Source organism: Nylanderia fulva, unplaced genomic scaffold (genome assembly GCF_048542155.1).
Source record: "Nylanderia fulva isolate GAGA-0341 unplaced genomic scaffold, ASM4854215v1 Scaffold93, whole genome shotgun sequence".
Classification (NCBI taxonomy): domain Eukaryota; kingdom Metazoa; phylum Arthropoda; class Insecta; order Hymenoptera; family Formicidae; genus Nylanderia; species Nylanderia fulva.
In genome coordinates this window covers 304,263-318,701 of record NW_028191058.1, presented here as the reverse complement: position 1 = coordinate 318,701, position 14,439 = coordinate 304,263, and the positions used below count along the sequence as shown (strand labels likewise).

At 24.5% G+C, this 14,439-nt stretch overlaps 1 protein-coding gene across 1 annotated transcript in view; it reads left to right on the top strand.

The window, feature by feature from the left end:
• Nucleotides 1-14,439, top strand: part of LOC114943195 (muscle-specific protein 300 kDa-like) — a 126,039-nt gene that overhangs the window by 11,667 nt on the left and 99,933 nt on the right. The window contains 1 exon segment of the mRNA XM_085489991.1: nt 13,755-13,816. Coding sequence (XP_085346117.1) covers nt 13,755-13,816 — 62 coding nt within the window.

Here is a 14,439-nt window from a genome sequence, read left to right as displayed (position 1 = left end):
ATATATTAATATGTAATTAAATAAAAAATCAATTACATAATAAAAAGAAAAATAAATTGTGTATTATATGACAAACTGTATATAATCCAAATAATTAAAAAAAACTGATTTAACATAATCTAAATGTAATTTCCATAACTTAATAATATTTCCATAACTTACGTAACAATATATAAATCTTCTCGCTTAAATGTAATAAATCTATTTAAAAAACACCGAAACAATTATAAAATCTTACATTTATAATTAATCTCAATTACATGCATTTCAAATTAAAAATAAATACATAAACAGGAGAGAAGCGTTATTTTCCTCAGTGAATTAACATTTAAAAATAAATCTAAACTAACGTCACAATTTAATTCTTATAAAATATAATTCTTTCAATTATATTGTATATGTATAACATAGATAATAGTTATTAAATTTTAATTAATAAAATATTAATTAATATCAGTTTTATGTTATTTTTGATTATATTATTACATCATTTTTATTTATATTATTTATATTCTTATTTATCTTAAAAAAAATTATAGAGTATTTTTCGTATCATTTTTTCATATCATCAATTATCGGAATCATTATATCATATCTAATTAATATATATCTTACTTTGATTAATATATATTTTTTATATTTTCTATTTTATTTAAATTTACTTCATCAAAAGAGATATTGCATCAACATTATTGCATCACAATTATTTTATTTCTTTCTTTAGATACTCATATACATCGATTTTTATCTATTTAAATTACAGACTTCTATAATATGCTAAATCGACAACTTTTTATATATCAATTATACATCTATGTATAATTATGATTTTACGTATTTTACATAATCTAAACAATCACATTAATAAAAAAACATATTCTTTATAATTTTATTTCGCATTTCACTTTTTTCCTTTATAATACATAAATATATAATAATGGGATCCGTCCGAAAGTTAACAATTTCAGTTTAATATATATTATATAAAAGTCTGTGATTATTAAATTTAATAGACCATTCATACTCAATTAATGTAAAACGTCATCGTAAAAATAAAATATATTAATTTATAAGAAATTCATTTATTTAGCTGTTTTTCTCTTCCATGATTTATTCCGTCTCGTTGGAGAAGAAGACTTCGTTGACCTCATTCTCGAGAACTTGTCCTACTTTTTACTCCGAGTCTTTTTTCCCTTCTCTCTCTTAGAAACCAATACAAACTAACTCTGGATGCTGTCATCTCTTGTACAAACAAGGTGTTCAATAATAATTACGTCATTTCTCATGTGCAGGTAGAGCAGGTTAGACCGAGGAGAAAAATTCTCTATCGTTTTACGATTTTTGCAAATAATAAGAAATTATTTTTAAAAAATCGTAATAAAGTTAGGATTAATAATTAACATTAAAAATCAAGTTTAATTATAGAGCATTGCATCTAACAATTGAGATTCACAAACTCATCTTCATTGATGAATCTGCATTTAGTTAATTGCATTGTTAGTAGAATTCAACAAAAAATAACGTTTTTGAATACAAAAACAAAATTAGTCACTTTCTTTAGTTTTTTTTGTATTTTTAATTATGGTATTTAAATTGCTCCATCACGTCATAATTTTAAGAAATTTGTCAATTAAAGATGAAAAGTGTCTATTTTAATTTATTTTGTCATAGCTATATAGATATATATAACGTGTTAGAGAAATTTTATTGCAAGCACAAAATTAAATATTATTAAGATTTTTAGTCCTCAAAGAATAAATTTAATACATGTGTCAACTTTTATAAAATATTTATTAATTTAAATTTTATAAAATATTCATATTCATATTGGTTAATTAAAGTCTATTACAATTAAAGATCTATTATAATTAAATTAGATCATTAAACATTTATCAAATAGCGTTCGATTAGTAATGTTTATTTAAATTTGAAGAATTTTTAAATTACTAAATACGGATCTAATCAAAATTGGCAAATTAAAATTATATAGATTATTGTATGAAAATAAATTTTTACACAAATTCAAATATTTTAAAAAATTATAATGTTTATTTTTCAATTCCGACATTCTAAATTTGTTTATTTTGATTATATTCAGCAACTTGAAAAACTCTCAGATTAAATAAATATAATTAAAATTATTTGGCAGATTTTTAATAATGTAATTTGTAACAAGATTTCATAAATTTAATTATGAATATTTTATTAATCATAATTGACATAACAAATTCTTTTTAGGATTAAAAATTTTAACAACATACTTTAATTTTGTGTGTAATTACAATAAATTTCTCCAATATATACATTACGTATTATAGGATAATAATATATAATATATAAAATGGTAATAATTCAATCGACCAACTCTGGCAAATAAGTAATTTTCTTGAATATTCACAACGTTTCGGTCCTTATCAAGTGCTATAATATAATATTAACAATTATTAGAAAAATAAAAATAAAAATAATAAAATATATAGAAACTTTCACACATTAATACGCAAACATTGGTATGTTTTATTATTTTTATTTTTATTTTTCTAATAATTGTTAATATTATATTATAGCACTTGATAAGGGCCGAAACGTTGTGAATATTCAATAAAATTACTTATTTGCCAGAGTTGGTCGATTGAATTATTACCATTTTTTAATTATCATCTGGTGACTTTATAGTTTTATATCGTTTATATAATATATAATATATAATATATAATATATAATAATATAATATGATATATATATGTATATATATATAATATATAATAATATGATATATATAATATATAATATATAATAATATGATATATGTAGAATAATATGTAGTTATAATATGATAAAATATATTAAAATAGCTATTTATATTGCAACTGCAATTTTCTTTAAAATGTGACATAATAGAGCAATTTGAAAACCGGAATTGTATTCAGCGTCAAAAAAAACTACGAGAAATTACTAGTTTTGTTTTCCTTTTTTTTGGATTGTATTATTTGCTATGTCTATCTTACATGATTCTTTACAACGGCACGCGATTGTCTCTGGTTACTTTAAACGACCAACGTTTATTTCTTTCTCGCATGATCAGCTGAACAAGCAGCGACAAGTAATATTTAGCACTGCAAAAGTTGAAAACAATCTGACTTTTGTGAATTGATCATTCTGATTCTAAATTTCTCTATCGACTCGTGCTATGCTGTTGATCTCCCGGCTTGTGTAAAAATAAGTTGATTAGTAGACAAAGAAACTGTATACCATATATAATATATTATGCGAATAATAATAAATAAAAATCGAAAAAATATAAAAAATTTTTTTAATATTCAATTATTTCGTATAAATGTGTATTATTTCAGTTAAAATTAATGAATTACATCTCACATGTATTATGTGTATTTCATAACATTTTGTATATATTTTTATATTTTGTATATAATATTATGTATATTTCCTATATAATGTATTATGCATATTTCATAAATTAATTTTTATAAGTATTTTATTTTATAATTAACTATTTCGAAAGCATTAAACTATACATATATACGGAATGTACAAACGTGTAATCTTAATTTTCATAATAGACTGTAATAAATTTACCATCTATCTTTAGTAAAATATAAATAGATCAAATAATATTAACAAAATTAAACAAATCATATATAGTAGGCCAACTGAACGAGCAAATAAATAAGGTGTAAAAATTTTTATTAATAGTTAAATAATTAAATTAACATTCCGTTACAGAATCGATATAAATTGTAAACGTTTCGACTGCACTACAGTCTTTATCAATACATAAAAGTTGAATATTAAAATACAAAGTTAAATGTTAAAAATACAAAGTTAGTTAAATATTAAAATATAAAATTGAAACGATTCTTCGCTGTTGACCAATAGATATGCAAGGCGATTGGTCTGAGATGCCAAGTTATGCGACATTTGAGCATGCTACGGATATAATACGCGAATTAAATCAATGTCAGAGAAAGTTAAAAAATCTTTCAACTTACATTATCGTTTTAACAAGTCCTTTTCCCCGATATTTCAAGTGTGTGTTGCGAAGTCTGAATACCAAATGTCAAAATAGAGAGCGTGATGTATTTATTTATTACCAATGTTTTTTCTAAATTATGATTCAGCAAATTTTTTAAGTATGTCAAAATAACTACTGTCTAACAATTCGGTGTCTGTATTTAAATTAATTCCATTTTTCTGTTCTTTAATGTGGATCATTTCAGATATTAGTCTTTTATGGTAGTTTTTTTCGTGATCCATAATTTTAATATTGTCCCAGTCAAATGTATGTTGTTCGTTTAAAATGTGTTCTGTGACAACCGAATGTCTAGCAGAGTCTAGTTTAATATTATTTTTATGTTCTTTAAGTCTCTATCAGGGAAAACAATACAAGATACCGACATAATAGTTTCATTGGACGTTGTTTCATTATTTACTAATGTTTCCGTAGATCTTGCATTAAACGGTATCAATAATAGATGGCATTTTATAGAGTCACACACAAAGATTCCCAAAAATGAATTCATAGGTATGATAAAATTTATACTAACTTCTACATTTTTCACTTTTAATAACATAACTTACAAACAAATTTATGGGACTCCTATGGGTTCCCCACTTTCTCCGATCATTGCCGATATAGTCATGCAGGACTTGGAAACATTGGTAATTAGTAATTTAAATTGCGAAATGACTTTCTATTTCCGTTATGTAGACGACATTATTTTATGCACTTCCGCTGACAATATTACATATGTTTTGAACGAATTCAACAATTATAATGATAGACTACAATTTACATTGGAAAAAGAGGATAATCGTTGTATAAGCTTTTTAGACATAATGATCAAAGTAATAGATAATAAAATTTATTTAGATTGGTATCACAAAAAGACATTCTCAGGTAGATTACTTTCATTTTTTTCAAATCATCCGACTTGTCATAAAATAGGAACAATTTATAACTTGGTAGATAGAGCTTTATTACTATCACATCCGCAATTTCACAAAAAAAATATAGAGAAAGCTATTAACATTTTGCTATCCAACGGTTATCCTCTTGATCTAATTTTCACAGAAATAAAACGCAGATTAAAAAATCTCTCAACTAAGAAATTTGACAAGCCTAATAATAACAATATAACAGATACTAATAATACTAATACTAACATTAAATATTTTGTCATACCATATATAGAATCAATATCTGAGAAAGTTGCTTCAGCAATAAGAAGACCTGACGTAGTGGTAGGATATCGTTGCATTAAAAAATTGAATGACTTCATAAAAGTTCAAAAGGACAAAAATAATTGCCCCACGAATTCTAATGTTATTTATAAATTGAATTGCAACGATTGCGACGCCACATATGTCGGACAGACAAAAAGACAGTTAGGAACGAGACTTAAAGAACATAAAAATAATATTAAACTAGACTCTGCTAGACATTCGGTTGTCACAGAACACATTTTAAACGAACAACATACATTTGACTGGGACAATATTAAAATTATGGATCACGAAAAAAACTACCATAAAAGACTAATATCTGAAATGATCCACATTAAAGAACAGAAAAATGGAATTAATTTAAATACAGACACCGAATTGTTAGACAGTAGTTATTTTGACATACTTAAAAAATTTGCTGAATCATAATTTAGAAAAAACATTGGTAATAAATAAATACATCACGCTCTCTATTTTGACATTTGGTATTCAGACTTCGCAACACACACTTGAAATATCGGGGAAAAGGACTTGTTAAAACGATAATGTAAGTTGAAAGATTTTTTAACTTTCTCTGACATTGATTTAATTCGCGTATTATATCCGTAGCATGCTCAAATGTCGCATAACTTGGCATCTCAGACCAATCGCCTTGCATATCTATTGGTCAACAGCGAAGAATCGTTTCAATTTTATATTTTAATATTTAACTAACTTTGTATTTTTAACATTTAACTTTGTATTTTAATATTCAACTTTTATGTATTGATAAAGACTGTAGTGCAGTCGAAACGTTTACAATTTATATCGATTCTGTAACGGAATGTTAATTTAATTATTTAACTATTAATAAAAATTTTTACACCTTATTTATTTGCTCGTTCAGTTGGCCTACTATATATGATTTGTTTAATTTTGTTAAATTATACGAGCCTCTCATTAATTAATTCAAATAATATTAATATAAATAGATCAACTAACAAATTAATACAAATATATAAATCAAAAAAATAAATTAATATTCTATCAAGATAAAACTCTACTAAAATTAATCGAAAATATGATTTTGTTATCTATTTAATATTTTAAATTTCTTCTCGTAAACAGCTTTCAATTTTATTCAAGTTTGTCCAAAAATATATAAGTCATAAAATTAAAGTACGAGTTATAAAACTATGGTATGTTTTTTCATTTTTATATATATTTTTTTGTCAAATATATAATGCCTAAAATTTTTTTGCTGTCATGTTGATTTTTACAACCGCAATTATCTTCCATGACGCCGTATAATGAGACCTATTAATATATTGCCTTTAGCCTTTGACTATCTTTTTCAAAGTTTATTCGGACGAACACGTGAAATGCACGAGTACTTTGCCATTCTGAATTGTCACGGAAACCAGGAATCACGACATTCGATATAGGGTCGACTGAAATTAAACTTACATAATCAATATGTCGCGTGTTTCTGCTTATAATAAAGATGCATCTGTCTTATTCATCATACAGTCGCAAAACATAACACAATAAAAAAAAATGACAATTTTCTGTACAAAAATAAATCAAAAACGTCAAATAACATTTTCTTGAAACTTATTTTTATTTCAAGAAATTTGACGTTAAAATTTAAAAAATTTATAATATATTTATGTTTTTTTTTCAGTTAAAATGACTTTTAATAATTTCATATTATTATTGTCAAATTTGACAGTGTTGACAGCATTTACTGTTCAATAAAAAATAATTCTTTTTCGAACACAAAGAAACTAAGACGTTTTCCAAAGTCTTTGATGTTGAATATTTTGTTTGACAAATTGATTTTTATCATGTTGTAATTTTGAGAAATTTGCAATTAAAATTGTAAGAAATTAAAAAATAATTATTTTAAATAAATATTTTGTTATGTTATATAGTGTGTTACGATATGCAACGTGTTGCAGAAGTTTTACTACAATCAAAATTAATATTTAGGACTTTCTTTCTGCATTAAGTTATCAGGATTTTCAACTCTTGAAAGAAATGTTTTGAGTTAACTATAGTTAATAAGATATTCATGGTTAAATATGGGCTCAACTACTGCAAAATTACAAATTAAATTATTGATAATTTATCAAATAGTTTTCAATAAAATTTATTTAAATTTAAATAAATTTTTCAAGTAGCTAAATATGAATTTATTGTAAAAATTTATACATAAATTGTTGTAAAAATCCAAACATTTTTCAATTTTGAGATTTATATTTATTTCATTATTTTAAACTTATAAATTTTGACATTGATTCTTAAACCTAAATAATAAATATAATCAAATAATAATTATTTTTCTAAGTTTTAATAAGACTTTCTAAACTTTACCCAGACAGCACAGAATATTTATAGAATATCTGTAATATTTATTTTAATATTTTATAAATATTTATCATAAATATGTTATAAATGTTGTTGAAGTCTTAGGTTCAATAGATCATAAATATTTATCATAAATATCATAAAATATAAACAATAAATATTATAAAAGTAACACTCTTCTCTCGACCGTACTGGCAAATATTATTTATTAAATCACAACGTTTCGACCCTTCTTTGAGTCCTTATCAAGTGATTTGTGAAAATAAAAATAAAATTATAATTTTAAGGTGTCAAAAACAAACATAGTGTCGGTTTGACAACACGTCAAGACTCTTAGACGAGTTATGAGAGACTGAATAAATATTATGGTAAATATTATAAATTATTTATTAAATCATTATAATACAGATTTTATAAAATTTATATTTTCTTTAAAATAAAATATAAAATTATAATATACATCGAATATACTTAGGCAATAGAGTAATTAAACAAATAAATTTACACATACACATCGATATATACATAAATTTATTTGTTAAATGCAGTTCAAAAATAGAAATTTTATGACATTTTTAATTTTATTAATTTTCGTTTTGCCAGCCTTATATAATTCTCACGACGAAAATTAAATACGAGTAAGATACGTCGCATAACGATAAATGAAAGAACTAATAATTTAGTTAAAACATTTACAAAATAATTACTATAAATATTAATTTTTACATACCATAAATATTATATGAAATATTTAATTTATGTTTTAGTAATATGTTAAATAAAGGTTTTTATAAAACATTTTTTAAATATTTACATAATATTTGAAAAATATATATTGTCATAAATATTTATAAATCTTTATCATAAATATTGTGTGCTGTCTGAGTAATAACGTTTAAAAATTAAATATTAAGAAAAATGTTTGAAAGAACATGATTATTTATTATTAACAAAACTTTATTTACAATAAAATATTTGTGGGACAATGATAAAATGTATTGGTCACGCATGCGTTAATCTATGTTAATTATGTCTGCATGCGAAACAAGTTTCTTGCCAAATTCTCGCTTTTAACATCATAATTCAAGGTAACATAACCCCGCAGGCAGCGGAGGAAATTGTGTAATCGGCATTCATTATGTAGGCACTGTGTCTCGTGTGTTTACTCGCCGAACGACCGTAACCATGACACTGAATCGTAATGAGAATGCGTGAAAAAATATTCTATATCCCTTCACACGCATACAATCTTATACTAAGGGCTCCTGCGCAGGATGCGTCAACGCGTCACGCGTAGGAAGATACGATCCAATCGATTTACCGTTTGTCCGTAAGAGCGAGCTGCTGATTGGCTGACGCGTCTGGTGTGCGGGACGCGATATCCAATCGATTTACAGTTTGACCATAAGAGCGAAAAATTGATTAGCTGACGTGCAAGAGCTCTTTCTAATACTGAAAAGAATATTTTTACGCATTCCCATTACCATATATTACATCATTCGTGAGTGTCACGGTTACGATCGTTCGGCGAGTAAATATATGCGAAAGATGAATGATCTAACTTATACTGCGACCTGTAATACAACATAGTTTTCAACTTCGCCTACAGCTCGCTATCAAATAGTTCTCATAAATTAAGCAATAAATAAAGACTAATGATAGTATATAATTTCTATTTATAATTTCCCAAACATATCATTCTTCAAGCATATCGCTAAAGTTCAATAAGTCAGTGTTTCTCTAAACCGCTATCACATACGCCTCGATAGATTCTATGAAGTCCACATTGTTATTAAAATGCACCCTTTTTGCATTATTCTTTAGATTTTATTAATTTTATAATATACAAATTAATTTAATATAAGTATGCTGTCTTCTAAGCTGGGCAATAGAGCCAAGGAAACGAAACGAAAAATTAATTAAACGGAACTGTATCTCAATTTGAGATCCCAAAGTTCCACATATAAATTAATTTCGAAACTTACATATGGAGAAATAAGCGAGAAAAATATAGGTCCGAAAAGTCGCTGAAGCGGGAATCGAACCCGCGTCTTTCACTTTCCGTGCGACTGCTCTTACCAACTAAGCTATTCAGACCCTTTCGATCCTATATTTTTCATTTGCCTTTTTAGTAGATGTTAGTAAATACCGCCGTGATTAGCCCAAGGCGTGAATAAACTCAGAAATAAATATTTTTATCGGCTCTCAATATAAATAATATAAGTATGCTGTCTTCTAAGCTGGGCAATAGAGCCAAGGAAACGAAACGAAAAATTAATTAAACGGAACTGTATCTCAATTTGAGATCCCAAAGTTCCACATATAAATTAATTTCGAAACTTACATATGGAGAAATAAGCGAGCTTGGTAAGAGCAGTCGCCCGGAAAGTGAAAGACGCGGGTTCGATTCCCGCTTCAGCGACTTTTCGGACCTATATTTTTCTCGCTTATTTCTCCATATGTAAGTTTCGAAATTAATTTATATGTGGAACTTTGGGATCTCAAATTGAGATACAGTTCCGTTTAATTAATTTTTTGTTTCGTTTCCTTGGCTCTATTGCCCAGCTTAGAAGACAGCATACTTATATTATTTATATTGAGAGCCGATAAAAATATTTATTTCTGGGACAAATTAATTTATTTATAATACATTACACTAATATATACATTTTTTATAATTCTATATAAAGTTCCAAAATTATCCGAAAGAGAGAGAGAGAGAGAGAGAGAGAGAGAGAGAGAGATTTTCTAATTAGAATTTCTTTAGTCAATTTATAAAGTCAGGAAAATTATCAAGGAAAATTAATATACTTATTATGTTATTTATATTATATTTTCAATTTTTGTTATATTATATCCTGGCAAATAGATGAAATTAAAATTTGTATCGTTGTCTAAGTAATATAATTTAATCTATTTTATAACAATTTATTATCTAATCTATTTTCTTTCCCAAATTTTAGTTTGTCAAAAATATATATTTTTAATTATTATTTATGTGAACTTAATTATAACTTATTTGAACTTTTATATTTATATTTTTTACATTAATTTTAAAATGGTCATAAAATTTGAGAAAAACGAATTTTGTAATTTAAAATTCTTAATGTCTTATTGACATCATATTGAATTATAACGTCATAAGTAAGAAATTATGTAAGTTTTATTCTTGCGAACTACATCGAAATTAACTTATTGTGAATGCATATATGATAATATAGATGAATAAAATATGTAAACTCTTTTTCATTTATGAATTAATAAATAATAAGTCTTGATCAATCGTAAGATTTACATTAAAAATCTAGTACATATATAGATAAAGTATACATGCATTTATTAATGTAAAACAACAAAAAAGAAATTTTCTATACATATTTTACTAACCCGTATTTTTAAATAAGATTGATTGCAGCTAATTTTTTTTAATGTATTTTGCAAGAAAAATATCATATAATTCTTTGCTTTTGATATGATAATTCAATATGATTGCAATGAAAGACACAGAAACCTTAATAACTCATTTTTTAAACTTCTTGTTATCTATACCCCAGACAGCACAGAATATTTATAAAATGTTTATAGAATATTTATAATAATTATTTCAATATTTTATAAATATTTATCATAAATATTTTATAAACGTTTTTGGAATTTTAGATTTAATAAATCATAAATATTTATCATAAATATCAAAAAATATTTACGATTATAAATATATTTATTAAATCATTATGATACAGATTTTTTAAATTTATATTTTCTTTAATAAATACTCAGTAAGAAATCATGAGTTAAAAAGACAATCAACGATTTTTTAATCAAAACAATTGGTTGATATAGTTTAATCTAAAATTTGGTCGATTAGATGTTTTTGTGTTTTTCCAAATTCTATTAGCCATTTATAAAAAGTTAAAAATGTTTATAAGTAACATTAGACATTTATTTTAAAATAGAATATAAAATTATAATATACACTGAATATACTTAGGCAACAGAGTAGTTTAACAAATAAATTTATGTAAACATCGATACATACGTAAATTTATTTGTTAAAAGACATTCTGTTGCAAAATGTAACTCAAAAATATATTAATTTTCTTAATTTCTGTTTTTGCCAGTCTTATATAATTTTCACGACGAGAGAGATACATCACATAGCGATAAATGAAAAAACTAACAATTTAGTTAAAAAATATTTACAAAATAATTACTATAAATATTTATCTTTACATGCCATAAATATTATATAAAATATTTAATTTATGTTTTAATAATATATTAAACAAAGGTTGTTATAAAACATTTTTAAAATATTTATATAATATTTGAAAAAATATATATTGATAAATATTTATGAATCTTTATCATAAATATTGTGTACCGTCTGGGTAATTCAATATGATTACAATGAAAAACATAGAAACCTTAATAGCTCATTTTTGAAACTTTTTGTTATCTATACATTTATGTATGTATGTGTGCGCGTTTGAGATTATGCATTCTCGTTAATCTTATGAAAAAAAAATTTCGTAAAGCAAAATGTTTCAGCTTAAATTCGAAAACAAATGCTCTTTTACTATTTTCTTAAGTATTTTTCTGAACTGCAAATTTCTTAAAGTCGTATATTGACTTTTACATTTTTCTAGACAGCTTATAAATAAAAAATTAAAAAATGTGTCATATTTATATATGGTAAGTCATCCGAGCGAGAAAGTAAATAAATAAAACCAAGAATTGTGAAAGATTTGCTAATTCATAAATGAAGAAAAATTGCGTCAGACGACACATTTTCGTTAATTGTCAGTTTTGCTTATTACAGTCGCGCATAAAATGAGTTGCGCGTTGATGCGTGAATCCGCAAAATAATTGCTACGTGAAGATATAATGTATGATGAGGCTAAAGGCTCGATGAAAAAAAGCACTGTTTTACAAGGCACAGGGTGTTGATGACATCAAACGCCATTTTATTTTGGGAACGACAGATTTTTACTTCTGCGAATTATTATGTATCATTTCGCACACGCATGTGTTGGCGGAAAAAAGAAATCATAATTTAAATTGCACATATTAAATTTTATAGCTACAAATATCTTTATTGTAAAACATTATTCTTTTTTATACTTACAAAAATAATTAATTTTTTATACGTAAGAAAACAATTACTCTTTTGAAGATAAATATTATTATTAAAAATAGACGAGATACTTATTAAACGTGAAACTTAATAATTTATCATGAAGAAACGTAGATAAAAATTATTTTAATAAATTAAGTAAAATGTAAAAAAATTTACATTTAAAAAATTATTTGTAACTAAAATGTAAAAAAATCGTATTTGAAAAATAAAAGATTTAAAAGCGCTTTATTGCATAATCAAAAAGCGTAATCTATATTCGCCTATTGGTTTTTACACAATTAGTTTCTCTTGCAGCCAGAACGTATTGAGAATGATATTTGCATATTACAAAAAATTTATGTGACAATTTAATGTTCGTCTCATGATTATATGCACCTGCAGGTATAACACACATCTGCTAGTTGAATTTATTATCGCGTGTGTACCATATATCTCGTGTATAGTACATATATAATCCAATCATAGGTGAGAAGATAAAAAGTGACGCCAGATTTAAAAATAAAACAACACTAATGCATTTCACATAATCTTTATAATTGATTTCAACGATTCACAAAAAGTCACAAGTTCACAAAAGTCGAGAAATTATATATGAACACTATTTCACATATTCTCTTGATCACACATATTATGTATATTTACATAATGTGTATATATTCATTCTCAAAAACATGTACCGCAATTTCGAAGATTAATTCCAAAATTTTACAAATTTAATATAATATAATAATTTATATTATATAATAATTTATCTTTTATATAATAATTTTATATAATAATTTTATTATATAATTATATAATTATATTATATATATTATATATTATATTATAATTATATTATATATTATATTATAATTATATTATATATTATATTATATAATTATATTATATTTTATTAATCATATAATTATAATGATATAATATAATTATATAATATTATATATATATAATAATTTCTTTCTATCTTTTATATAATAATTAATCTTAAAAAATATCTGATTTTTTGCATTTCTTTTTTCAGACGAACAAGAACGCGTGCAGAAGAAAACTTTCATAAACTGGATTAACTCTCATTTGTCGAAGGTGAGTCAAAAATAAATTTTTGTCACCTTTACGAAACACTAAAGAAAGATTCGCGACTCAACAACTTTATCGCGTTTACATTTTCATCGGCAGATACTTTAACAATATACGAAAGCCGATCGATGAGTCGATTCTATTTTTTATTTTTTTGTTTGAGATTATGTAACGGGTCTCTAGATCCTCACGTGACGTGTAATAAAACGCTGTCTCTAGTATCGTGCTATCGAAACTCGAACGTGGTCTGATCTAGTCCGTACCTGGTTCTCAAGTTTCGATACTCCCCTATTTCCTCATCCTTCAGAACTTGCCTCAGTACGGAAACTCCACTTGTCATGTATGAAAAGTAGCAAAATTGTTAAAACGAGCGTCCTATTCGTTGTTATATGTAGAGAATAATCGCTTGGACACAAAGAATGTATATTGTCAAATAAAGAATAAGTAACAAATAAATGAAATTTGCTATATATTGTTTTACAGATTTATACGATCGAGAAACAACGAAAATTCAATTTATTGCAGTGGGAATTTTTTGTCAAAAAATTATGAAATTATTATAATTATAACAAGATACGAAATTTAAAGAATTATATTTTTAAAATAGTTGAAGACAATTAAATAACAAA